Source organism: Choloepus didactylus, chromosome 4 (genome assembly GCF_015220235.1).
Source record: "Choloepus didactylus isolate mChoDid1 chromosome 4, mChoDid1.pri, whole genome shotgun sequence".
NCBI classification, from domain to species: Eukaryota; Metazoa; Chordata; class Mammalia; order Pilosa; family Megalonychidae; genus Choloepus; species Choloepus didactylus.
The window spans coordinates 35,189,482-35,214,622 of NC_051310.1; the positions used below are offsets into that span (position 1 = coordinate 35,189,482).

Consider the following 25,141-nt stretch of genomic DNA (forward strand, 5'->3'; position numbering starts at 1 on the left):
CTCACAGTCCACTACTCCTATAAGGTGATCTACTCTTATTTGTTCATACTGACCTCGAGCATCTTGGTACACATGTGACAATCAAGTCTTTGAAATACTCAAAGGAGATGTCCTACCTCTCCCCAATCCATCCCAGAAAGGAAATAATGCAAACCCCACAAAACTGCAAATGTCTACTGGTGTTATGAAGAGGCTTCACAAAGCTGAGAACCCCAATATCTCCTCAAGAGTAGGGTCTGACAAGTTCAATGGGCTCACTGGAAGGAAACTAGGGTACCAAGAGACTACCGTGCTTTCCTGGCTGGGCAATCAGGGATCCATCCTGCCAAATGTGAACAGCATTACCTTACTGTAAAAGTATGGGGCATCATAGGCTAACCAATGAGACACTGAGTGGCTTTTAATGCCAACGACAATCATCAGTGCAGCAGGGCTGGAGACCTGCACAACCAGTTACCAAAAGAAGCCCAGAAACTGGAACCCTATTTGAGAATATTTGCCCTTTAATTTTCATTTAAAATCAGTTTCTTTAAATATTTTAGTTACAAGTTCTGAATAGTGAAGACAGAGTAGTAGATGCTGCAGGCACTCAGTATTGGCTCCCATCTTCTTCCCTCCTCCCCCCATCCCCAGGCCCTGCTTCTTAGCTCAAGATATAAGTGGGCACTCTGCATTAAATAAACGGCCCCTTGGCTTCAAGTGTCAGCAGCCACAGGCCTGGATGCAGTTGGATACAAGGCAATGAAATCCAATAGTTTTTCCTGACAAGATCCGTGCATTTAACTGTGTTCCAAGGAATTCCAATGATTGTGCCCAGACCCAATGGGCAGTACCTTAGAGATGATATCAGCCACTTCAGCACTGTGTACCAGCATCTTGGGGCTGGTTTCCACCACAGTCCTTCCTCCCCCAGATCTGTGTCCTGCAGAAGAAGAGTCGCTAAGGCCCTGCTTCTCATAGGCCATATGCAGGCAGGAACAGAACTGCTTCTTAAGTCCACATGCTTATACCAACTTCAATTTAAAAGCTCAAATCAAGCTGAGCCAGTCCACAGGAAACCTGTCCCCTTTTCCCACCCCCAGTCTCTATCAGGCCCAGCTCTTGTTGTGACCATGCTCTGTCCCCCTACCACTGTGCTCTAAATGAGAACAATGTACAAGAATGGTTTCTAGTAGCCTGGAAAGGGTTTGGAAAATGGGTCTTCCTGATGTGAGGCTAGGACAGACAGTGTACACGCAGGTCTGGGTTCTGCCCCAATCTATGTTTACAATTTACCACCTCAGAAAGAATCTGCCCTCTCCTCCCCCATCCACACTCCTCCAGATCCCCTGGCCTGTGCTTCCTGGAAGAGGTAGAAGAGGCATCTCCAAGTCAATGAAGCAGGGAATGAAGGTGCCATTTAAGAAGCAAAGCAGCACCTCCACCCCTGTGTTCAATACCTCCACACAGGTGGAATCCTGTAAAGAATGTGCACAGCCAGGATAGAGGCTGTTCTGAGCATGGGAGGCACAGCATCCATTTAGATGTGTCTGGAGAGTGGACAAAAGATAGAAACTTAAGAACCACATGGTCCCCGGTGGTTTCCCTACTGTATACTGGCACTGGGGAGAAGCAAAATCATCTCTGTGGAGGGTTGATGGAAGAAAGGTAGGAATAGTAATGAGCATCCATTAAGACTTTCTCTCTCTCTCAAGTCTGAGGAAATAAGGTATTCGAGTATAAGAGAAGGGTACAGAGAGGGAGAGAGCCTGGCAGAACACCAAGAAAAGACCTGCAGCTGCTGGTTACATAGTGCCCTGGCTTCCTTGCTTGAGGACAACAGCATGTTCCTGCCCGCCATCAGGCTGGCCCAGGACCCATGAGGAAACAGGGAGAAGACTCGTTTTCAGTTCCTGCATGGTTGAGTAGTAGGACGTGTGGTTTCTTCCTAAAGGTCCAGAAGGAGGACTCTGGGATCCTCTACTGCTGCCTTGATTTTGCGAAGGAAAGTCACTGCCTCTCTACCATCAATTAGCCGGTGATCGTAGGTCAGTGCCACATACATCATGGGCCGCACCTCCACCTACAGAGAGGAGAGGTTAAGAGGTTTGCCTACAGAAGGTCAGAGAAAGTGCAGCTAAAAGTGAGCTTTTTCAGGAGAACTATAGTTTTCAGATTCACAAAATAGTGACCCAAAAGGTTCTAAACACAGGAGTCCAGAAAAATTTTTCCTACCAACACATCTTCCATGGCTAGCTAAAACCCCTTTGACTTGATTCTCTGAACTCCCAGAGAACTTCTAAGCCTTATCATACAACTTAGGCAGTTCATCTATTGCTCTGCATTATTGCCCTGTTTCTCAGGAGCAAGAATCACGTCTCCAACTGTATCCCACCAGATGTATCCTATGTACCAAGAGAGTGTTAACCAACTGCACTCAATGAATGCTTGTTGACTGGTCCCAGAGAAAGGAACAAGCCTTCTTAGCTCAATGGTTCTCAAATTTTAACATGCATCAGAACCATCTGCAGTTTCTGATTCAGTAGGTCTAGGATAGGGTCCAAAAATTTGCGTGTCTAGTAAGTTCCCAAATGATGCTGATCCACAGGACCTAATTTGAGAGCCAGTGTCTTAGCTCTTAATTAGAAACTAAGAAACAGAACTCATGCCTGAAATTATAGTGACTCTTTTATAATTGGCATGTAGTTAGGCTAGATTTCCCTCTCAACAGCACCTAGCCACTAGAACCTTAGAGGTGTTGGTTCCTACCTTGCCTCCCACAGCCACTGGTCTATCAAAGATGCCGTGCATGCCCAAGATGGCAGACTGAGGGGGGTTGATAATCGGTGTTCCAAGGAGTGAGCCAAAAACTCCTCCATTGCTAATGGTGAAAGTGCCACCATCCATATCTTCAATGGCAAGTTCATTCTTTCGGGCCTAAAAAACAGAGATTTCATAATTGAAATATTAAGTCAATCCAGCTTTCTTCACCCAAAGAAAGATCTCCAAAAGGCTCATATCCAAGACCAGGATAGGACTTCAACACAGAAACTGTTCAGCTGAGATGAATGTTCCAAAAAACAAAGGCATGTACTCCTGCTCTAATGGGATACTGCCTTTCCAAGGGGCATGTACTTCTTAGAGAATAAAGCGAGACTTCAGCTTCTTGAGCACAGCTTACTGGTGAACCCAGCCTTCCCCAGTCTCTCTTCTTGAATTGCCCAGCAACTCATACTCATGCTTCTACTTTACCTTTTCTCCCAGTTCACTGATGCTTCGCTCAATATCTGCATAATTCATAGTTTCCACATTCCTGATGACAGGAACCACCAGACCCTGAAGAGAGCAAGAAGCTAGTTTCAACTGCGAATCAACAACCCCTTTATAACTCCCAAATGTCGAGCCAATGCTCTCCCCTCCCCAGAATACCTCTACCACTCAATGTAAATACAGAAAGTCTGAAGCATTTAGGCCTGAGTTTAAGATCAGACATCATATCTATGGCTAAAATTAGGTTACCCTTTCACTAGCTCCCTTCTAAACAGAAATCTCTCCCAGGGGTCTGCCTTTTCTGACACAGACAAGGTGAAAGTCCAGGACCAGAGCTCCCACCTCCTGCTCCAACATACCCTTGGGGTGGCCACTGCAACACTGATGTCAATATAATCTCTATACACCACCTCTTTGGTTGCATCGTCAATCACTAGGGGAAAAAAACACATGTTACATACAACTCCCCAGGGCTAAGCTAATGAGGTAGTATTTGCATTAATAGAGTAAAAAAAGAATCTGTAGCACCTGGTACAGTGTGAGGTGACCAACCAATATGAAAACATTGGATTACAAATGGCATTACAAATGGCAGCTGGCACTCCTCTTACTCCTACCACAACCAGTCATGATATCTCCCAAGTCTCTTGACTGAGCCTGCACATGGGAGCATCCATTTTCCTAGCAGCTTTCAGGAGGATCAATCCATTGGCTAGCATATGACAAGCATGCACTAAGTTCCTGTTAACTGGCTCCACTCATGCCCTCCCTTAGCAGAGAATGGCCAGGTTTAAGAGGTGCCCCAGAGAAGACAAATTAGCAAAGAAAAGGGGGAAGGGAATATTGCCCATTCTGCTTCCCACAGTATACAAGGGGAAGAGGGTAGCCTCTTTCTAGGAAATTCAGGAGGAAGCCAGATGGACTGGCTTTAAATGTGCTAGTTTAAGATAGCAAACTAGCAGCTGAAAATTTAGGTCTAGGGCTCATGAGAAAATAAAGGCTAACAGACTTGGGAACCTTTTCCATAGAAAGAAAGTCTAAGCTGTATTTTTTAGATAAGATACCCAGGAAAAGCATGTAAAGTGAAAAAAAGGCCAAAAGAACTTTAAGAAATGCCTACATGTATGGGCCTGAGGAAGAAAGGGGGCCAACAGACAGGATGGAGAGAAAGCTAGTTAGGAAGTTATGAGAATAATAGAAGAACTGAAAAGAAGGACACATTTGGGCAAAACAAAGACAGCCCGTTCTACCTATTTAAAGCACACCACTCAATGAAAGGGACTAGGGATTTAATTCCTAGATCTTTAGGGACGCTGTCATTGCTGGGAGTTGTAAAACTGTTGACCCTCTCCAACCTTCCAGGGAACAGATAAGCATCTCAATAGGAAAAAGAGAATATCGTTAGGTCAACACTTCAATGACGCAGGTGAATAAAAAAGAAGAAAAATGAGCACCAAGTACATAAAAAAGGGGCCAAGCCCAAGGCCTCCCAGTGAGGTCCATGGATCCTCCAAGATCAAAAGTCACTCTGGAGCCTGAGCCAAGTCAGGCCCCAAGATAAGAGGGCCCATGGAAGAGGGCTGTCAGCAACACATGAGCTTCTGCCCTGACATGAGACAGTATGGAGTGCCGAGCTGCCCTAGAACTACCTGCTGTCAGAACAGCTGCCAAGCTGTGCACTGGGAAAAGAAACTGTTCAGTCCAGCTTGTGGGGAGAAAGCAATCATGATGCTATTTTCAGGAGACCAAAAATGAAGGTGAATCAAGAGATCCCTGGGGAAAAAAACTATGTTTTCACAGGAAGGAAATAAAATGCTTTGGTCTGTTGACCCCCACATCTATGTCCATGTGGGAGCAAGACTGTGTTCATATGCCTACCTCCCAGGACCTCTGCGATTCTGGCCACAGTAAACTCACCTGCATTTACAACAGGCTGCTCCTGCAAGGCAAAGGCTGAAGCCTTCACAAATGCTGACATGAAGCCTAGTTTGAGGTTATGTTTCTTCAGAAAAGCATCTTTGTGCCGAGCCCTCATCTCCTGGATATTACTGCAAAAACACATTACAAAACAAATTGACCACAAACAAAGTCTTTATTTTGACTTTCATACTGGTTTCTAACTATATTACACAATTGGGCAAGCTTTTCCCACACTCTGGGGCCATCTACCTAAGTTCAAATCTTGAAATAGTCTAGTAGAGGTAAAAAAAAAAAAAATAACCTTGTTCTTTTACCAAAAAATGTATATAAAGGTACTCAATGGTGAGAGACTGAAAGCCTTCCCTCTAAGATTGGGAATGAGACAAGGATGTCTACTGTCACCACTATTATTCAATACTGTGCTAGAAGTTATAGCCAGAGCAATTCACCAAGACATAGAAATAAAAGGCATCCAAATTGGAAAGGAAGAAGTAAACCTGTCATTATTTGCAGATAATATGATCTTATATTTTGAAAATCCTCAGAAATCAAAGACAAAGCTATTTGAGCTAAATAAATTCAGCAAAGTGGGGGGATATAAGATTAATGCACGAAAAGTCAGTAATGTTCCTATATACTAGTAATGACCTAACTGAAGAGGCAATCCAGAAAAAATTCCATTCACAATAGCTACTAAAAAAATCAAGTACCTAGGCATAAACTTAACCAAGGACATAAAGGACCTCTACCCAGAAAATTACAAAACTTTACTAAAAGAAATCAAAGAGAACCTAAATAGGTGGAAGATATTTCATGTTCATGGATAAGAAGGCCAAACGTCATTGAGATGTCAATTCTATCCAAACTGATCTACAACACAATTCCAATCAAAATTCCAACATACTTTGGAGACTTGGAAAACCTAGTCATCAAATTTATTTGGAAGGGAAAGAGGTACCAAATTGCCAAAAACATTCTAAAAAAGAACAAAGTGGGAGGACTTACGCTTCCTGACTTTAAAGACTACTTTAAAGCAACAGTGGTCAAAACAGCATAGTACTGGCACAAAGACAGACATACTGATCAATGGAATCGAATTGAGGTTCAGAAATAGACCCCACAGATCTATGGTTGACTGACTTTTGATAAGGCCTCCAAATCACTGAACTGGGACAGAACAGTCTCTTTAACAAATGGGGCTGGGAGAACTGGATATCCATATCCAAAAGAATGAAGAGGACCCCTACCTCACACCCTATAAAAAATGAATTCAAAGTGGATCAAATACCTCAATACAAGAGACAATACCATAAAACTCCTAGAAGAAAATATAGGGAAACATCTTCAAGACCTAATAATAAAGAGGTAGCTTCTTGGCTCTTACGCCCAAAGCACAATTTAAGGAAAAATAGATAAATGGGAACTCCTCAAAATCAAAAGCTTCTGTGCCTCAAAGGACTTTGTCAAAAAGGTGAAGAGGCAGCCAACTCAACGGGAGAAAATATTCAGAAACCATGTATCTGATAAGAGACTGATATCCAACATATAAAGAAATCCTACAACTCAACAACAAAAGAACAAACAACCCAATTATAAAACAGGCAAAAGATATGAAAGGACATTTTTCCAAAGAGGAAATACAAATAGCTAAAAAACACATGAAAAGATTTTCATCTTCACTAGCTATTAGGGAAATGCAAATCAAAACCACAATGATATCATCATCTCTCACCAATAAGAATGGCTGCCATTAAAAAACAGGAAATTACAAATGCTGGAGAGGAAGTGGGGAAATTGGAACTCTTATTCATTGTTAATGGGAATGTATAATGGTACAGCTGTTGTGGAAGACGGTTTGGCAGTTCCTCAGAAAACTAGATATCGAGTTACCCTATGATCTGTCAATTTCACTTCTTGCTATACACCCAGAAGATCTGAAAGCAGTGACATGAACCGACATTTGCAAACTGATGTTCATAAGCGGCATTGTTTACTATTGCCAAGAGATGGAAATAACCCAAGTGTCCATCAACAGACAAGTGGATACACAAAATGTTGTATATACATATGTATATTCCATATATACACGATGGAATACTATACAGCAGTAAGAAGGAATGAAGTCCTGAAACCTATGACAAGACGGATGAACCCTGAAGACATAATGCTGAGTGAAATAAAGTCAGACACGAGAGATATTGTATGTTATCACTAACGTGAACTCCCTGAACAATGTAAAATCAGTGTCTTTAGAATGTAGGGGACCTAGAGATAGACAGAAACTAGTGAAGGGGGAATGATAACTAGTATGTTCACCTATGTTAATGAGGGTGAATCTAAAGGTATGGGAATGGAGAGAGGTGATGATAGTTCATTAATGGGATTATAAGTATCAGTGAGGCACTGAAGGTGAGTATGTTTGAAAGGGGTTGCTTAAAGGTATGTATCCCACACATTAGCATTACAAATATAAATAAGTGCTTGCAAGATCTACTTCTAAGGTATGACACTGGTACAAAGAGTTAACAGAATGATATGTGGGAAAAACTACCTATTGCATATTACAGACTATATTTAATAGGAATACCTTACCAGTACCACACAAATACTAGAGATAAATAATTAGGGGCAGATAAGAGCTTTGGGGTGTTTTGACTTATGATAATTGTTTAAAATTGAGAGTGATGATTGTAAAAACTAAGCAAAGATAATGTAAGAAATTGACTATTTATCTTGTATAGAATATATCTTATGTGAAATTAGGAACCCCCTACTTAAGTCAAGCCCTCAATCTTGAGGCTTGCTCTAGGGAAACTTACAGCTGTAAAGGGGAGGCTAAGCCCACCTACAATTATGCCAAGGAGTCACCTCCAGAGAACTTCTTTTGTTGCTCAGATATGGCCTTTCTCTCTCTAAACACAACTCTGCAAATAAATTCATTACCTTCTCCCCTACATGGGACATGAATTGAGCCTGGCCCTGGCATCGAGGGATTGAGAAGGCCTTTTTGATCAAAAGGGGCAAAAGAAAGGTAATATTATGTCTTCAGGGTTCAGTGACTAAGAGATTTCAAATAGAGTTGAGAGGCTCTTCTAGAGGTTACTCTTTTGCAAGCTCCAGCTAGATATTCCAAATGCTCACAGTATGCTGAGCCTTATCAACAGTAGTCCCTAAAATACTAAAGAGTACCTCGGGACTACATAAAAGTTTCACTCACTAAGTTTACTTTTCAGAAACTTAAATCCTCCGGAGTGTTCCTATAAGTCCCAAAACCCAGAGGCAACAGCCTTTCCAAAAACATCAACCAGATGCATTCCCCCATCCCCATAATGTCGATACCCCTTTTCATTATGAACAAGTTAGGGTGGTCACTGCCCAAATACCCCTGAAGATGGAGAAAGTGATCAAATGAGACAGCACAGTAGCAACAGACAAGATAGGATTTAACAAAGGATTACAAATATTGAATCTTCATATAAATTTTATTTTAGTTTCTAGGATACTAGAATAGCTAGAAGGAAATAAATAACTGACATCATGGAACTGTAACCCATAAATGCTTCGAAATTTGCTCTATAACTACCTATTAAATCGTACTTTGAAAGTTATCACCTTTTTGTATATATTTTATAGTTCATAATGAAATAAATTGTGGAACTGTAACCTATAACATTCTTTGAAACTGCTCTCTAACTCCTTGTTAAATTGTACTTTGAAAGTTATCACTTTTCTGTATATATATTTCACAATAAAAAATGTAAAACAAATACATTAATGTACGTAAAAGCTGTTAACCCATAACTTTTTTCCCTTTTGTATAGTAATTTTCATTTAATTTTCAATTTTTTATCAGTCTGATTATATTTATGAAGTTCAATAAAAGAAAATTTTCACTGTTAAAAAAAATGTATATAAAGGAATCAGGTCCAATCTGTCTTTAAGGTGGCCCTTTTCAGGGCTCATTCCTGTTCCGGAAGTCACAGATTTCCAGTGGCAGATAATATAAGGCCCAACAGATCACACAACACACCAACATTCTTGCCCTGGATGAGAAAATGATTTCTAGCTAAGCTAAAATCATGAGCCATCTACCCTGAAAAAAAAAGTTTTTTTAAGTATAAGTGAAGTCCACAAAATAAGCAATATTCTTTTTATCCTTATTAGAAATATTTTCAAAAAAAAAACCCCAAACCTGATTATGACTTACCTGTGATATTCTTCCTACCTTCTGGTTAGTGGAGTGGAGACAAAAAAAAAAAAATAACATGGGTATATAGGCCCCAGGTGAACAAAAGCAGTCATAACTATACATGGAAGGGTATAACTCAGTGCTCTTTTTGGCTCCTGTAAAAGTCAGCAGATTCATTCTTCGTCTCCCTAGAGTTAAGAGTTCCATCCACTTGCTCATTCAAACAGGTACTGAACAACCACTGCATGCAAGGTTCAGTGCTAAGCACCAAGAGAACAAAGATGATGAAGACAGCTCTTCCCCTTAAGATTAGTTTAATGGAGGTGCTTTCCCTGGTAGTTAGAAAAGTGGCCATGTGTGGATCTAGGCCTGTCCCCTTCAGATTAAGCTTTTTAAGTACAAGCAGCAGGGCATTCTGAGAAGCCTTTACATGAAGAGCCTTTTGTCCTTTGGAACTGGCTGTTCTATATACATATGAAAGAGTTAGGGGGAAATGGCTTTCCCATCATTTTGCTACAGATGCCTCTGTATTTATCGGAATAGAATTCCATGATGGAAATCGAATTTACCATTATCTCAGGTCCAAATGCTCAGTTCTCCCTAAAATGGCCTAATTCAACATTACCACAAAAGATAAGATATGGTACAACTTTAACTCTCCCCTTCAGACCTTTTATTTTTGTAAAAAGGAAGTTTTCCTAGGGGAAATGATAGGGTTTAAAATGTTTGTTTTCCTGAGTCTAACCTTATTTAATGCTAGGATTACCACCCTAAAGACATTACCAGTTCCCAAGACACAAGAGCAGCAGAAGAGGGAAAGAGAAGTGATAAACATCTCTGCTCTCAAACCTGCCCAAATGCTATTGTCTGGTCATTAGTAGTTTCTATTTCAGAGCTCTGTCCTTGGAGGCAGAGGCTGAGACAACAGGGGAGAAGAGGAGGTCTCAGGCAGGCCCATATGGGTTAGCTGATCAGCCCAAGACCCAAAGGGCATTCGATCTAAACTAGATTACTGGCTGCAGCAAGACCCTAGGCCATTGTTAAGTAACACCTCTATTAGCTGCTGAAAGGAGATCCAGCTACCATATTTACCTTCCAATAAAAGCTGTTGGGCCAAATGCATCTTTCAAGGCCACAAATATTTACATGTTTTGTCTTAAGGAATTGGGTAGAATTTCAAAGTCCAATTCAATTTGTATACAATTTGGCCCTAATGCACTGAAACATAAGCTTCGGCCTTTCTCATCCATTAGTCAAGATCCTTCCCTACATCCTAAGAATGAGAAATCCTTGATCTTTGGCTTGAATGACATCAAGTCTCTTTATGAAGCTTCAAAATAGGATGGATGACATCTAGTGAAACAGGCCACAGAACACTGTCAACCACTCCCTTCTATTTTTCCGACCCCCTTCCACAGGAAAACAAATTTCCCTAATGAAAAATAGATTGGCACACTAAATACTCAGGCTGAAAAGAAGCACAAAGGTGACCAGTGGACTTCATTTACCTCCTAGATTAAATGTGAACTCCTTATCCTGGTTTTCAAACATTCTGAAATGTGGATCCAACATTTGTTAACATTCTTTCCTATACAGATTCCTCACAGAAATGATCTTTGACTATTTTTCAAATGTGTCTTAAACTTTTCTGCCCATGTCATGGTCCAGTGTTAATATCACCTGGAATGACCTTTCCCCATAACCCTACCTGTCAAAATGCGAGTCATTCTTTAAGGCCTATTTAAAATCTCTGTCCTCCAGAAAGCTTTCCTGATCCTACCTATCTTACCTCTGTCCCCACCCTAAAAACAAACGATCTCACCCTTTCCCTCGCTTCATACTCTTTTTACTCTTCAGATACTTACTTTTCTAGATTTTATGTAATGTTTGTTCAAACCAGACAGCAAGCTTTGAGAGAGTAAGAGTACTCATCTTTGTACTCCCCTTGAATTCTCTGTATCTTATATACAGTAAGCATTCAAACACTGATAAATTTAATTACATTCTCTTGCAGTGTTAATACTTGCAGACATCAAAATCTTGAAGAAGAAAACAGGTGGGTCAACAATGACCTCACTACAGAAAAGGGTATACTGAATTGGTTCTTTTGGTTTATATTTTGAAGTTTTAATTTAAAAATACATCTTACTTTCCATTTCACTATCAAAGCTGGGAAACGTGAGTTATGGCAAGCCTATGGCTTTATACCTACCCAATTCTGAGTTGCTTAGGGACAAGCATAAGGAGCTGTGACTGTGAGAAAGCCACTGGGCATGGTGCCCTCACTCTGGGCACACTGTCAAGTGACTCTCCATCCCCAAAGGTAGGCCCCGGGGTCAAGCCTTGTTGGCCTGGTTGCTCCCTCATACTAGTCATCAAAAATTAAAGTAAGCCTCATTTATCAAAAGAGCCAAGATACGAAAGTCTAAAAGGTTAAGTTTTTTTAAGTCACAACAAGGGCAGGCATGGTATTCAGAAAGTCAGTTGAAAGATAAAACCAATGGTCATTTAGTGTAAGCCAACAAAAGGTAGTGCAAGCACCTCTTCCCTATCAAGTCAGTTTTGGAATCAGTGCCAGGTAGGGACTTAAGCAAGTTCAAGTATTCTCCAAGGGAAAAGAGAATAGGGAATAAGGACTCACCTCATATCAATCTCATTGAAAGTAGTCAGCATTGCACATGTGTTCTGGGCCTCCTTCAGACGCTGGGCAATGCGTTGCCGCATCCTGTTCATTTTCTCCTGAAAGTGAAAGTGGGAAAAGTATTGACAACCTGGTCTCTTAGGGTCAAGCATTCCCCATTTAGTCAGAGGGCGCACTCAGCTTGCCAGGAGTGGATGGACTATAGGAACACAATATCTGAGTACAGTGAGAGCCCTAGGCTTCCATTGTCCTGTGGTGGCCTTGCTCCTCTGAGCAAGAACAAGAAAACAAGCAAAAACTATTCACTCCGGTGAAGTTTAACCAAAAATAGAGGCCCAGGAAATGGTTTTATTTAAAAACCAAGCTTAATTTATGAAAAGGAAGAATGTGGTTTAGGTCTAGCCAGTCAAGAATCACTACAGAAAGAACAATTTCTGGGGATAAAGACTTGCATGAGAATAGCTACTTGTGGAGAGAAACGTGCAACAGAAACTCACGAGCAACAAACTTTTGAAGCTATAGTACTTTTAGGAAGTATTCTCAGTCAGGAGAACCCACACTCTTGACCATACTTCCTTGAGGTTTTATGTCTGCCCCTGACAGCCACTTCTATGGCAAAGACCTTGGCTAAGTATCCCGGAAGCACAGGAATAGAGCTCAGTAAACCACTTCTCTGACATGTGTGTCACTGGGATGGAGACGGAGATTGGTGGCACTACAAAGCTACCAGCCACTGCAAATATTTTACTCACCCCAGGCATTTGAGTGGTAACATAATACAGTAGAAAAACCACTGGCAAGGGTTCAGAAGATCTTAGGTTCTGTCCTGACTACCATTTGATGGTTATATGACTACGAACAAGTTACTTCCTGAAATTCAGTTTCCTCATTTTCCAAACAGGAAATACTTGCTCTATCAACCAAAATAATTTAACATGGAAGTATTTTACTTTAGGGTCATTATATAAACACACAAAAAACAAACATTCCAGTGATAATATGCTGAGCAGTAATATTTCTCATTTTACTCCTTTTCTACCTGAGGCAGGGCAGGAGGTACACAGTCAAATAGAATTAACTCTAAAAAGTCAACATTTAGTACACTGTTGGAGTAAGAGATATTCTAATTATAGTACACAGCTCCTGCTGAAGCCGAAAAGATATTATTTTGTAGATTAGATATGTCTCCACATCTTTCTACATAATATTAGAGAGTCCAAGTTTTCATATTTCTCTAAGTTGGGCTCTCTAGTAGGAAAATACATTCATCAATAGAATGAATTTAATTATATGTATCATCTCCTCCTCTGGACATACAGAATATGAGCCAGTTTCTCAATAATACAGTAATCCAGAGCTCCTAAAACCCTGACCTGTGAGTTTTAGAATTCTGCCAAGACCAAAGTTTATCTTGACACCAGTGAAGCAACTTTAAAAATCTGGGAATTTAAATCTACATTGGTCAGAAGGCTTTCAAGGTCAAGGGAATGAGCTGCAGGGACCTGGCCATTCAAAGGTAGGTACCACCACACCCACACTTAACTAGTCTCAGCACCGCCTCTGTCTCTCTCTTGGCAGTGGTTCTCAGAGGCTTACCCGATGTTCTAAACGCAGACCTTTGCCAACTCCTGGCTCAGTCACTGGAGGAGCAGCAATGGGTTTTACAGCAGACACTGAAAAAGAAGACAGAGGATACAGCTGCATCAGAGAAGGAAAGATACATTTACTGAGTACATGCTAGTACTTTCATATTGTACTATCATTCCCAGATGAATAAGCTGCTGAGAGGTTATGTATCTAGCCTAAAGTCACACAGAAGGCCAGGAGGCAAACTCAGGTCTTCTTATACAAAGTCTAGTGTTCTTTCTACAAAGCAGCCAACAAGGCCTGTTCAAAGCCATAGTTGGACTCAGATTTTACCCTTTGAGGGAACATGACATTAGAAGAGAAGTTCTCCTACAAAAAGACACATGGGAGTTAAAGGCTTACCCGGTTTGCTAACAAGAGGTTGTGAGGGCGAGGGCACTGGTGGCATCTGAGTGGGTATGGGTGCTGAAGGAGGAGGAGGAACTGCCGAAGCCATAGGCTCTTCCTTCGGGGCTGTGGCAGCAGGAGCTTCATCTGGCTTGGCCTTACCAGGAGCAGCTGGAAAACAAGAAAAATAGATGCCATGGGCATGTCTGGAATGGAAAGCAACTAAATCACAGATGCTAAGCAGAATTTAGCAGCAAAAACTCTATCTTCAATAATTAACAAATGTCTACTGGGTATTTGCTCCAGGCAAAGCACTATGAGATACACACAACTGATAAAATTGATCTAAAGCACTATTCTACTCCACCCAAGACCCTAGATCCACATCAGACAACCAGCTCAATTCAGCTGCCTCCCTGATTTCACAAGTATCTACTATCATCAAATTCGGCAAGAACTTTCAAAGCACCTACTAAGCCCAAGGAAAAGTAAATATACAAAGAAAAAAAAAAAAGACAATTTAAAATGTTGAAATACATATATAAAAGCAACATATTTCTAATTATGGTTATAGTGAGAGTATCATCTCTTATTTTAACATCACATAGGGAAGAACACTCTTAACTATCAATACACAAAAGTTTAAATAATTAGGGGCTAATTTAGGTTTAAGACTTCAAAGCACTCCATCTAGGAATACTCTCAAAATCAATGAGATGGATCAAGTATACAATCACAACTTTAAATTTGATGTTTAATTAGATTCTTACCCATCTGGACATCAAATCCAGTTTTGCATTTAAATTAGAAGAACTTCCTTCTGCTTTAGCTGTAAGGGACGAATGATCAGAAGATAGAATTCTTCAACTGGAAGAATCATCCTTATCTCCTAGCCTTCTACTATACATTCTTCCCATTCTGGGCTTCTGGTCTTGCCCTGATTAACCTCAGTAATGCAATCTACCATCTCTCTGCTTGACTATTTTAACAATGAGAAAGAAAGAAACTTTAGCAGTTTTAGCATTTAACTAAGAGTCAGAAAAGTGATTTCTCTTCTAATCTCTAATATTTACTGTGAGGCCCAGTATAAATTCTTTTCCTTTTTTTGTTTCATATTTTCCTCCCATTAGAAATACTAACTCTCCATAGAGATGTTATGAGGTAATAGATTTGAAAAGATACTAGGGTGAATTCTCCGTAATAGTCACCATAAAATATGGCTTCTTCGCACTTCAGAGCAGTGGTTCTCAATACTGGCTGAGTATCAGAAACACTTGGGGAACACTAAAAACAAACAAACAAAACACTGCAGATAGCCAGGATCTAATAACCTAGACTTAAGATACCAGACTCTCTGGGACATGGACCTAGGCATTTGTATTATTTTAAAAACTCCCATATGATTCAGATGCAAGGGTTGGGGAAAAAACCATTGTCTTTAGAATCATCTTCATTTCTATTATATCCTTAAAAAAAACCAGCCTGAGAAACACATATGGAAATAACACAGTATGATAAGGTTTATTTTTAATATCCTTTTCATCTAGAACTTGACATTTAAAGTTCACACTATATAAATATTGCCTCTCTTACTCTCTGAACTAAAAGGTAGCTGGAATGCCAATAAATCTTTGTGACTTAAGGAATTAGCACATATGCTCAGCCCTAATTCCAAGGGGGAACACTGGAGATCTTAACAACCAGGAGAACTTTACCGCCAGTTTTCCTGAGTGTGAAAAGAGGAGTGCCTCCTTCTACTTTTCCCCCATCAGGTACCAAAAGAGCTTCAATCACACCATTTGCTGGTGATGGAACCTGCACAGATGTCTGGAAAAGGAAGACAGATTGAAAAAGTTTAAATTTTTAGTCAGCATTAGAAAATTAACTGTACAGAATCTCAAATATGAGTCATAGAATTGTGACACAGATTACAAGGCCCTGCTGCATAAAGAAACTGTGAAGGCCATGCTTTCAGAGTAAGGGCAATGACAAATAATACTACCGGGAAGACTTGCCATTTCTCAAAAACGTTAAAGCCAGATTCAGTTAATGAGTTGCCAAGTGACATGTGAAAAACAACTGGGAACAGCTCATACAAAATAAGTTGCTTTAGAGTTTAAAAAGACAAAAGTACATACATGTGAACACACTAAGAATTAAAGTTTAAAGCTTTTTTTAAAAAATGAGCTATTCTGACATCTTTACAGGCTAAGATTAGAACCAGTTAAAAAATTATCTGTAAATAACAGTTAAGTTTCCTGTTTCTTTCATTAGGTTAAGAAACCAAGGGGACAACATGAAAAATTGGCACTATTACAGGCAAAGCCTACAGCCTACCTTGTCAGTTTCAATTTCACAAACCACTTCATCTTCTGCAACAGAGTCTCCAACAGCTGAAAAGACAGTCAAAAGCTACCTGTTATGGAGGAGCCTCCAGCAGCCACAAAACGTCTTTAGCAAATGTGCTGTAAGACCTCTTTCACATACATAGAAAACAGGGTGAAGCCATAAGTTCCAGTGATTATCTTGGGAGGAGAGGGGACTTTTAGAAAGTATTTAAAGTCAAGGAGTGAGAGAGCATTAAACTTTACCTTTCTCCCACCTGACATCTCCCTCTGTGACAGATTCTGCAAATGCTGGGGTTTTGACGGTGATCACATCATCCCCTAGAAAAGAGCAAAAAAGAAAATCACAAGCAGTCATTTTCTTTTTAATTTTTCTTAATTAAATTCAGTTGATTGTTGGTGATTGTTGTTCTCCACATTCCCAAAAAGGCAGGTACTTACTACATACAGCTGTAGTTCTGAAGAAGCGAATACTGAAGATACTGCTGTTGTTAATGCTACAAAAAAAAAAAAAAAAAACCCAGAGTAGTTAACCCCTTTAAGCAGGCAACCGCTCACATTTTATTGTAATTAAGGCACAATGGGTCACCTTCCCTTTAGATCAGTGATTCCTGACCAGGGGTACCCATCAGTATCAACTTTTGCAAAGGCCCCAAACCTGAGAGTTCTGACTCAGTAAGTCTAGAGTAGAGCCTGGATGACTTGGGTGCCTTGGTGAGCAACCAGTGTGTACAGGACACAGTGCTGTAAAGAAATGCCAGCTCTCACAAAATAGAGAGCTGTATTATGTTCTTTGAAGAAACAAGTAAGCAACCTGGTCCTTTAAAGACCTACCAAAAGGACCTAGCTTCCTAATTAGGTTTCTTTCTTAACTAATTACATCCAAGTAAGATATATTGAGCAGCCTCGGGATACATGGCATTGTGCCATGTAAAATGGAGTCTCTGTCCTCAGGATTACAGATTTAGATCAGATAAAGCAGCAAGATAAGACAGCTAACTTGGAAGTAGAGTAAAACAAGATGTTATGCAACAAGAAAGAAAAAAATTTAAAATAAAGTGGGAATCTGTTCTCTTGCTAGGAGGCTGCACATCAGTCCATTCTGGACTCATTCAAGAGGAACCTCAAAAGGCCAAAGCATTTTTTAATACAGCATTTACTTTAAATAACGTAAACTAGAGAATGGTATCATCCTGTATGCACAAAACAATTAATAGTGGTTACCTCTAGGAAGTGGGAGATGGAGATATATATGGGAATCTACACATACAAACACATTTTGTAGGGCAGGGATGATTCGGACTAATGGAACTTACACTTTCCACACTTTAGAATTGTCTGAATATTCTATTAGCATTTATTATTTTTATAATAGAAAAGCAAAACAGATTTAAGCACCTTCTGAATTTTTACTTTTATAATGTCAAAATAACTAGTGTGTCTAGGACACTGTGCTGCAATGAAATGCCAGCTCTCACAAAATAGAGCTGTATTTTGTTCTTTGAAGAAACAAATAAGCAAGCTGGTCCTTTGTAGACCTACCAAAAGGATTTGGGGAAATCAAGGGGGAAAATGAACGTTGTGAAAAAATACAGAACACAGAACATTCTGCATAAAGTTTGTAACCATGTCAGAGTACATGTCCATGGAACAGAACTAATGGGTAAAGCGCAAAGGCAAAGATGGCTGCAAAGACCCAAGAGCCAGGAGACCTGGCTCTCTCTAGAAAGAGGAATCTGGTAGTGCTTTAGGACAAGGGTAAAAAAGTCTTCTCATGGATACCTTTTAACCTTTTGATTTCTGAACCATGTAAACCTACTACCTATTTAACGGAGAAAAAAATTAAAACTAAAAATGGCTTTACAATAAAAGATTTAAAAATTGAAGTGGGTACCTTCTTCACAGAAAAAGATAATACATAATAAAACAAAACAGATATTAGATTAGCATGATACCCCCCTCTACAATTTAGTTATTTTAATAATTTACTTTCAAATAGTTATTTATTGTGCTTATTGCACAGAGATTTGTAGTTTCCCAATTTTCATCTAGATTGCAGATGAGTAGCACATTTTAAATCTCTAAAATTTTTTACAACTTTTTATTGTGGTAACATATTTACAACTCAAAATCTCTCTAAATTTTTTAAATTACAAAAGTATCAGATGTTCACTGTAGAATATTTAGAAACAGCAAAAAGAGCATTAATCTTGGGATTATACTATGCAATAGAAAAGGGATCATTTTGTCTGCTAACTTTTCTGCTTTATCATAGTGTGAACATGTTAACATGACATAATTTAACCAATTCCCTGTTGTTTGGCCATATTGATTGAAATTTGTACATATATACCAGTTCTTCAGTATAGATTCCTAGAAATAGAATAGCTAGATCAAAAGGTACACACAGTTCAAAGACTTCTGATTGCCAATGCTCTCCAAAAAAAAAAAAAGCGATTCATACTTCTAGGGCTGAGTACATCATTTTTTCAGTTGAAAAGAAAACCCCATTGTTGTGATACACAGTGAAGAAGCAGCTAATCTACTGACACTTTACTTTGAAGATTCTTGCTGTAAAGAAAGTAGCTTGATAGCTGTTTTTTAAACAGGTTGCTAGAGAGCATCCAATTACCACCACCCTGAAAATACTTGGAATGCAAAGTTAATCCAAAACACACGCCTGTGGCCTTTCTCCAGACTGCATTATGCAATAATAGCATTCCCTCTGAGCTAGTCAAAGCCTCAGGGCTCAACCGACTAATGCCTTTAGTGCTTCTAAAAAGAATACTTACGCTACTAAGAGGATGCTCTCATTTCCACTGTAAATGTAACCTCCCGTCTTTTAGATGCATAGGGGTACCCTTCTATATCCATTTTTATAAAAAGAGGGTTCCAATTTAACTTTCATTATAACATAAACATCTGAGGAGAACAGGTGCACTCCTGGTCCAGCTCCTGACACGGAGGTGATGTTCAAGATACTTTATACATAAAAAATGAGTATCAAGGTTAGGTCTGCACACTCAACATAACTATCTCAATTTCTAGGCCTGGAGCCCAGTGACGAAATGAGATGGTCATATTTAGAACTGGTGTCTTAATAAATACCCCATGGCCATATATCTGTGCTCCCCAGTGATACTTACACAATCTTCCTGCTGTCAGGGTAACCTGGTCCCTGACATAAGGAGACCCCTGCAAGAAACAAAACAACTCTTAACCAACAACCCTTATCTTATAAAGAGCACCTGCTGGGAATGGAAAAGAGGTCTGCTCATCCCCTAACCCTGAAAGAGCAGAGTCAAGGGTAGGCAACAAGATAATCTTTATCACACAAAGCCCTGCTTCTCAAATTTTTCTTCCAAAGTAGCCTTAATGGCAAAGGGCAATGGGTATGTGGGGGATAAGAGTGGGTAGATGTTTAGGGAGGAAAGGGAGAGAAATCTAAGGGAATAGCTTCAAGCAGTTTTATATCTTGTTTACTGTAAATATTCATAAATGTTGCATTATTCCTACTGTTTCCATAATAAAATGTCTCTCTCCCCAAGTTTTCAAATACTTCAACTGAAGCTTGAGAAAGAAATGTGATGGTTTATCCTATGCCTACACATAACCTATATGAGAAGCAGAGGGGGGATGTTTGGTCTGGGTTTCTGTTTCCCTGGTTACTGAAGGGACTGGGCTGGAAGTAGCAAAGACTGAACTACTTTAGGTTTAGGGTCTCCAGCTTGTCCTAGGACCAAACAAATCATTTCTCCACCTTTCAGCTTATTGCCTTCCCATGCCTTTCCTGAAGTCTTCCATCCTGGCCACCCATGACAAGGTGGGAACCTCTTTCTGTCCTACCAACTATCCTATTCACAGGTAACTCCATTTCCCCAACCAATGACCAATTACTACTGCTGCCTCCCCTGAATGAATGAATGAATGAATGAATAAATAAGTAAAGTTTACTTTAGCCACCAGCCCTCCATATCTTAACAACTCTTTCTGAACCATAAGAGAGCTCTCTTTCTCTTATGCCCACCGCTTCATAAACATTCCTGGATTTCAGAGTCAAGTAAGTTACCTATGCCCAGCAGCCAATGGGTCTGCAGTACAAATTCCAAGCATAGCACATCTTTGAGCTAGAACAGCCAGTGGCCATACTGATTTTTGGAACCTTGAATCCAATTTAGAGTTCTTTCAACAGCAAGTTGCATTTTTAAGGGCTTTCAAGAAGTTTATAAAAAGCTTTCCAACAGTGGCCTCATTTTGATTTCTGAGTCTCACAACTCTTTCAAGTGAAACAACCATCTGCAATTATTCCCACTTCATATTTAAATAGGGCTTCTGGAGGTTAAGTGACCAGTCCAAGGTGAAGCTCTGAGCCAGGATGCAAACCTAGCTACAAGGTTCTTCTGGTTGTCCTGTGTCTATTAAAAGGGAGAAAATGTTTACTGGCATTTTTCAGGATTCCCAGTTGAAAAGAATGTTTATTATTGAGAGTTCACTGTGCCAACACTGTGCTATGTGTCTTATGCTCTCCCGACTCTCAGGATAAATTCCAAAATCTTTACACAGCCCTATCTTTCCAGCCAGAAAAGCTTCCTTTCCATTTTTATGACCTGTTAAGTTCCTTCCTGCCTGAAAACCTTAGCACAAGCAACTCCCTTTGTCTGTAATACCATTTTCTTGACTGGCACCTATACATCTTCAAGTCTTGGCTTAAATGTCACTTTCTTTGGGAAAGACTTTACTGATATTCCCCTCGCACTCCCCACCCTCCCTGAGTTACATCATCCACCCCATCAACATACACTGCGCTTCTCTTCTGTTGTAGTTATCACAATGTAATTATATCCTTATTTGTGCATAAATGTATATTTACTCTGCCATTCCCTGCTAACCCATAAGAACCATGAGGACAGAGACCATCAGCATCCCTGTCACCTAGCACAGTGCCTGGCATGTAGTAAGCACTCAAATTATCTGTGGACCACGTAAGTACTGTATATAACCTGATGGTTAAAGGATTCAGGCTTTGGAGTCAGGCAGATCTGACTTGACTAATAGTTGACCCAGTGACCTTGGCCAAGGTACTTAAGCTCTCTGAGCCTCGGGTTATGCATTTGTAAAAGAGTGATAATCTCTCTCTCTTACTGATTTGTGATTAACTGAAAAATGCAGAGAAAACACTTAGAACAATGCTTGGCACACAGAAAGCCCACAATAAAGGTTCACTCATTCAACAAATATTTAAAATAAGCCGTATCAAATACATCATTAATGATTTCCCCAAAAAAGTATTGGGATACTCTCTCTCTGGCTAAACCAACTTGAAAGGTGAAATCACTGCCCTCCCCCCTACGTGGGATCAGACACCCAGGGGAGTGAATCTCCCTGGCAACGTGGAATATGACTCCCGGGGAGGAATGCAGACCTGGCATCGTGGGACGGAGAACATCTTGACCAAAAGGGGGATGTGAAAGGAAATGAAATAAGCTTCAGTAGCAGAGAGATTCCAAAAGGAGCCAAGAGGTCACTCTGGTGGGCACTCTTATGCACACTTTAGACAACCCTTTTTAGGTTCTAAAGAATTGGGGTAGCTGGTGGTGGATACCTGTAACTATCAAACTACAACCCAGAACCCATGAATCTCGAAGACAGTTGTATAAAAATGTAGCTTATGAGGGGTGACAATGGGATTGGGAAAGCCATAAGGACCACACTCCACTTTGTCTAGTTTATGGATGGATGAGTAGAAAAATAGGGGAAGGAAACAAACAAACAAAGGTACCCAGTGTTCTTTTTTACTTCAATTGCTCTTTTTCACTCTAATTATTATTCTTGTTATTTTTGTGTGTGTGCTAATGAAGGTGTCAGGGATTGATTTTGGTGATGAATGTACAACTATGTAATGGTACTGTGAACAATCGAAAGTACGATTTGTTTTGTATGACTGCGTGGTATGTGAATATATCTGAATAAAATGAAGATTAAAAAAAAAAAAAAAGTATTGGGATAAAATCTGTACTCCCTCCAAAAGTCTCTACACCACCCTCTGATGCCACTTTCTCTCTTAACCAAAATGCTCCAGCCAAACCACCTTTTTTTCCAGTTCCTAAATGCTGCCAACTTCTTTTCCTTCCTCAGGGACTTGGTACTTACTGTTCCCTTTCTTTCTGCTGCTCTTTACTAGCCTGGCTTTGTCACACCTTCCAGGTCACAGCCTTAATGTCACCCACTCAGAGAGGCTTTCTCTGCCCACCCTCATTTGTTTTCTTCTCAGCACTTACTAAAATTTGTAACTGTTTATTTGTTTAGCCGTTTACAGTTCTTTCTCACTAGTCTGTAAGCTCCATCAGGGCAAGAACTGTTAATCACTATATCCCTAGTTAGTGCCGAGCACAGTGCTGATACACAACAGACACTCAACACTTATGCAACGAATGAATGATAGCTGTAATTATTAAACAGTATGTAAGAGGGTTAACTACTTAAGTCTGATGGTCTTTCACTCTTATATGAACTGAACTGCTTTTGAACATTATGAGAGAAACACAGGTACCCTGACTTTCCTCACATACTCCTCTGCCCAAGAGGAGAGCATTTAGGTGACAGCCAGGGCAAGGGCAGAACTTACCAGGCAGGGAACGTCTCCCTAGAGGGCAGTTCCCCTGTTGAGAAAGAAGACATTATCGAGGTCACCCAAGATGAAAGGAGGGAAGAAACAGCTTTTTCTTTTAAAGACAAACTCGAAAGCTGTCTCAGTGCTGGTGACAGGAGAATCTCGTGACTCCAAATGGTAAATGCAACATCCAGGGCTCACGATCCCAGTCTGTACACTGGGCCTGCCAAGCTATCTCAACTTCCCAACGGGGCTGACATCCCCTGATTTCAACAGGAAAGGACACAAATCCCCGATCACGCCGGGGGGGGGGGGCACCGGGGCGCCCCATCCCGAACTCTAATGAGTCTCGTGTCAGGGCGCGCGCAGTTCCGGGTGGGGTGCTGCAGGAGACTGCTGGCGCGGGCTGCCTCGGAAAGTGAGGGGCCCCTGGGCTCTGACCCGTCAGGCAGCCCCGAGGGCGGCGGCGGCCCTGGGCCATCCAGCCCGCGGCCTCCGCGTCCCAGTGCCCTTGGTGCCCGGCCTGGCCGGCGAGCGCGCCCCTGCCCCTGGGTCGGCCGCCCGCCCAGCGGCGGGCTCCTCACCGCCGGGACTCTGGTCCGGCCGGACCGTACCTTCTGGAAAGCGGAGAGGGAACGGCTGAAAGCCCGGGACACACAAGCGGACCGGGACAACATCACGAACATAGCAAAACCGAGCGCGGGCGGACGACGGATATAGGGCCCTGCAGAAACCGGAAGTGGGGCGGGCCGCGGCACCCGCCGCGCGGCGAGGGGTGTTTGGAGCAAACCACTGGCAGGGGGCGAATGGGCGGCACGCAGCCCCGGTCCCAGTCCAGGAGTCGGGCGCCGGTGTGCAGGCGGCAGTGGTGTGCTCTCGGAACCCGTTGCGCTCCGCTGCCCGCCGGCCTGGACCGCTACCCCAAAGGTGTCCGCAACTGCCCGGCGCCCGGATCGTCCTCGGGGTCAGGCCCTGTCCGACCTTTCCGCAGAGCTGGACGCTGCCTGCTGCGCCCTCCTCACCTGGGACCCTAGGGCCCGGCGCCATTGTGCACCAGGGGAAAGAGGCGAAAGGCGAGCGCTGGTTTTGAACTTGCACCTTTCAGATATTCCTCCCCGCTCTTACACTTGTGGCCTTGTGTTCCTTAGCTCTTAAAAGGCATGTCGCTTCTTTGCCTCCCTGACCCCGAAACAAAGAAACACAACCCCCAAGGAACATCTATCTAAAGGATTCTCATTGCTCTGTTAACAAGCCGAAGAGCTTCCCTGTCAGACCCCAGAAAAAAGAGTCTAACATATAGAAGGAATGTCTGATTCAGGGGCCCTGCTGCTTATCTCATGAAAATAGGTGCCCCATAAACTAAAGAATGAAGGCTGTTCAAGGCTGTTTCAGCCACAGTGGTGCCCCAACCCCAAAAGGCGGGTAAAAACAAAGTCAAATAAGTCTATAAGACGAACAACTGACGAAGGCCTGCTCTCCCTAGATAGACAACACAGCTGCTTTTCTAAGAAGAATAATGTGCCAAAATCCTAGCAACCTGTCAGCCTAGAAATTGATAGGCACTTGCCCAGTCGAGACACAGGACGAACTCAGCAGACACCCTTCTCCCCCAACACCCTTCCCTCCCCACATGGGTTCTTCCTTTAAAAAATGCTGCTCTCAAGCTGTAAGACAGAACAAAGACATGGATCATGTAATAATGTGGATGACCCTTGAGGACATTATGTTGAGTGAAGTTAGCCAGAAACAAAAGGACAGATTCTGTATGGTCTCACTAATATGAACAGACATTAATGAACAAACTTTGGGAGTTAAAAGCTGACAACACAGGCGACCAGGAGATAGAAAGAGGGCAGAGATCAGCCATTTGATGCTGAAGGACTACAGAATGTTTAGGATTGATTGCATAGATCCAGAAATAGATAGCATAATACTGTGTGATGGTAGCACAGTATTGTAAGTACACTGAACAAAGATGTCTGTGAGTAAAGCTGAAAGAGGTGGGATAGGAGAATGTATGACACCAGAGGTAAAGATAGATGATAAAGACTGGGACTGTATAACGTGGCAAAAACTGGAGTGGCTAATGACTGTTACTAAATATACAAATATAAAAATGTTTTTGCATGTGGGAAAGCAAATGAATGTCAACCATGTAGAAATTTGAAAAAGGGATGGTATTCAGGAAAAAACATAATCAAAGCAAACTGGAG

At 41.3% G+C, this 25,141-nt stretch overlaps 1 protein-coding gene across 1 annotated transcript; it reads right to left on the reverse strand.

Annotated features, from left to right (window-relative positions):
- Nucleotides 1–485: 485 nt before the first annotated feature.
- DLST (dihydrolipoamide S-succinyltransferase) lies at nucleotides 486–23,652 on the reverse strand. The gene is made up of 15 exons (XM_037832289.1): nucleotides 23,543–23,652; nucleotides 22,944–22,977; nucleotides 19,465–19,513; nucleotides 16,760–16,815; nucleotides 16,565–16,639; nucleotides 16,311–16,366; nucleotides 15,689–15,800; nucleotides 13,989–14,144; nucleotides 13,596–13,672; nucleotides 12,000–12,097; nucleotides 5,167–5,297; nucleotides 3,609–3,682; nucleotides 3,232–3,315; nucleotides 2,749–2,916; nucleotides 486–2,062 (listed from the first exon to the last, which is right to left on the reverse strand). Exons 1-15 carry the CDS (start codon nucleotides 23,612–23,614, stop codon nucleotides 1,928–1,930), a joined length of 1,377 nt encoding a protein of 458 aa, XP_037688217.1. The 5' UTR covers nucleotides 23,615–23,652; the 3' UTR covers nucleotides 486–1,927.
- Nucleotides 23,653–25,141: the final 1,489 nt, after the last annotated feature.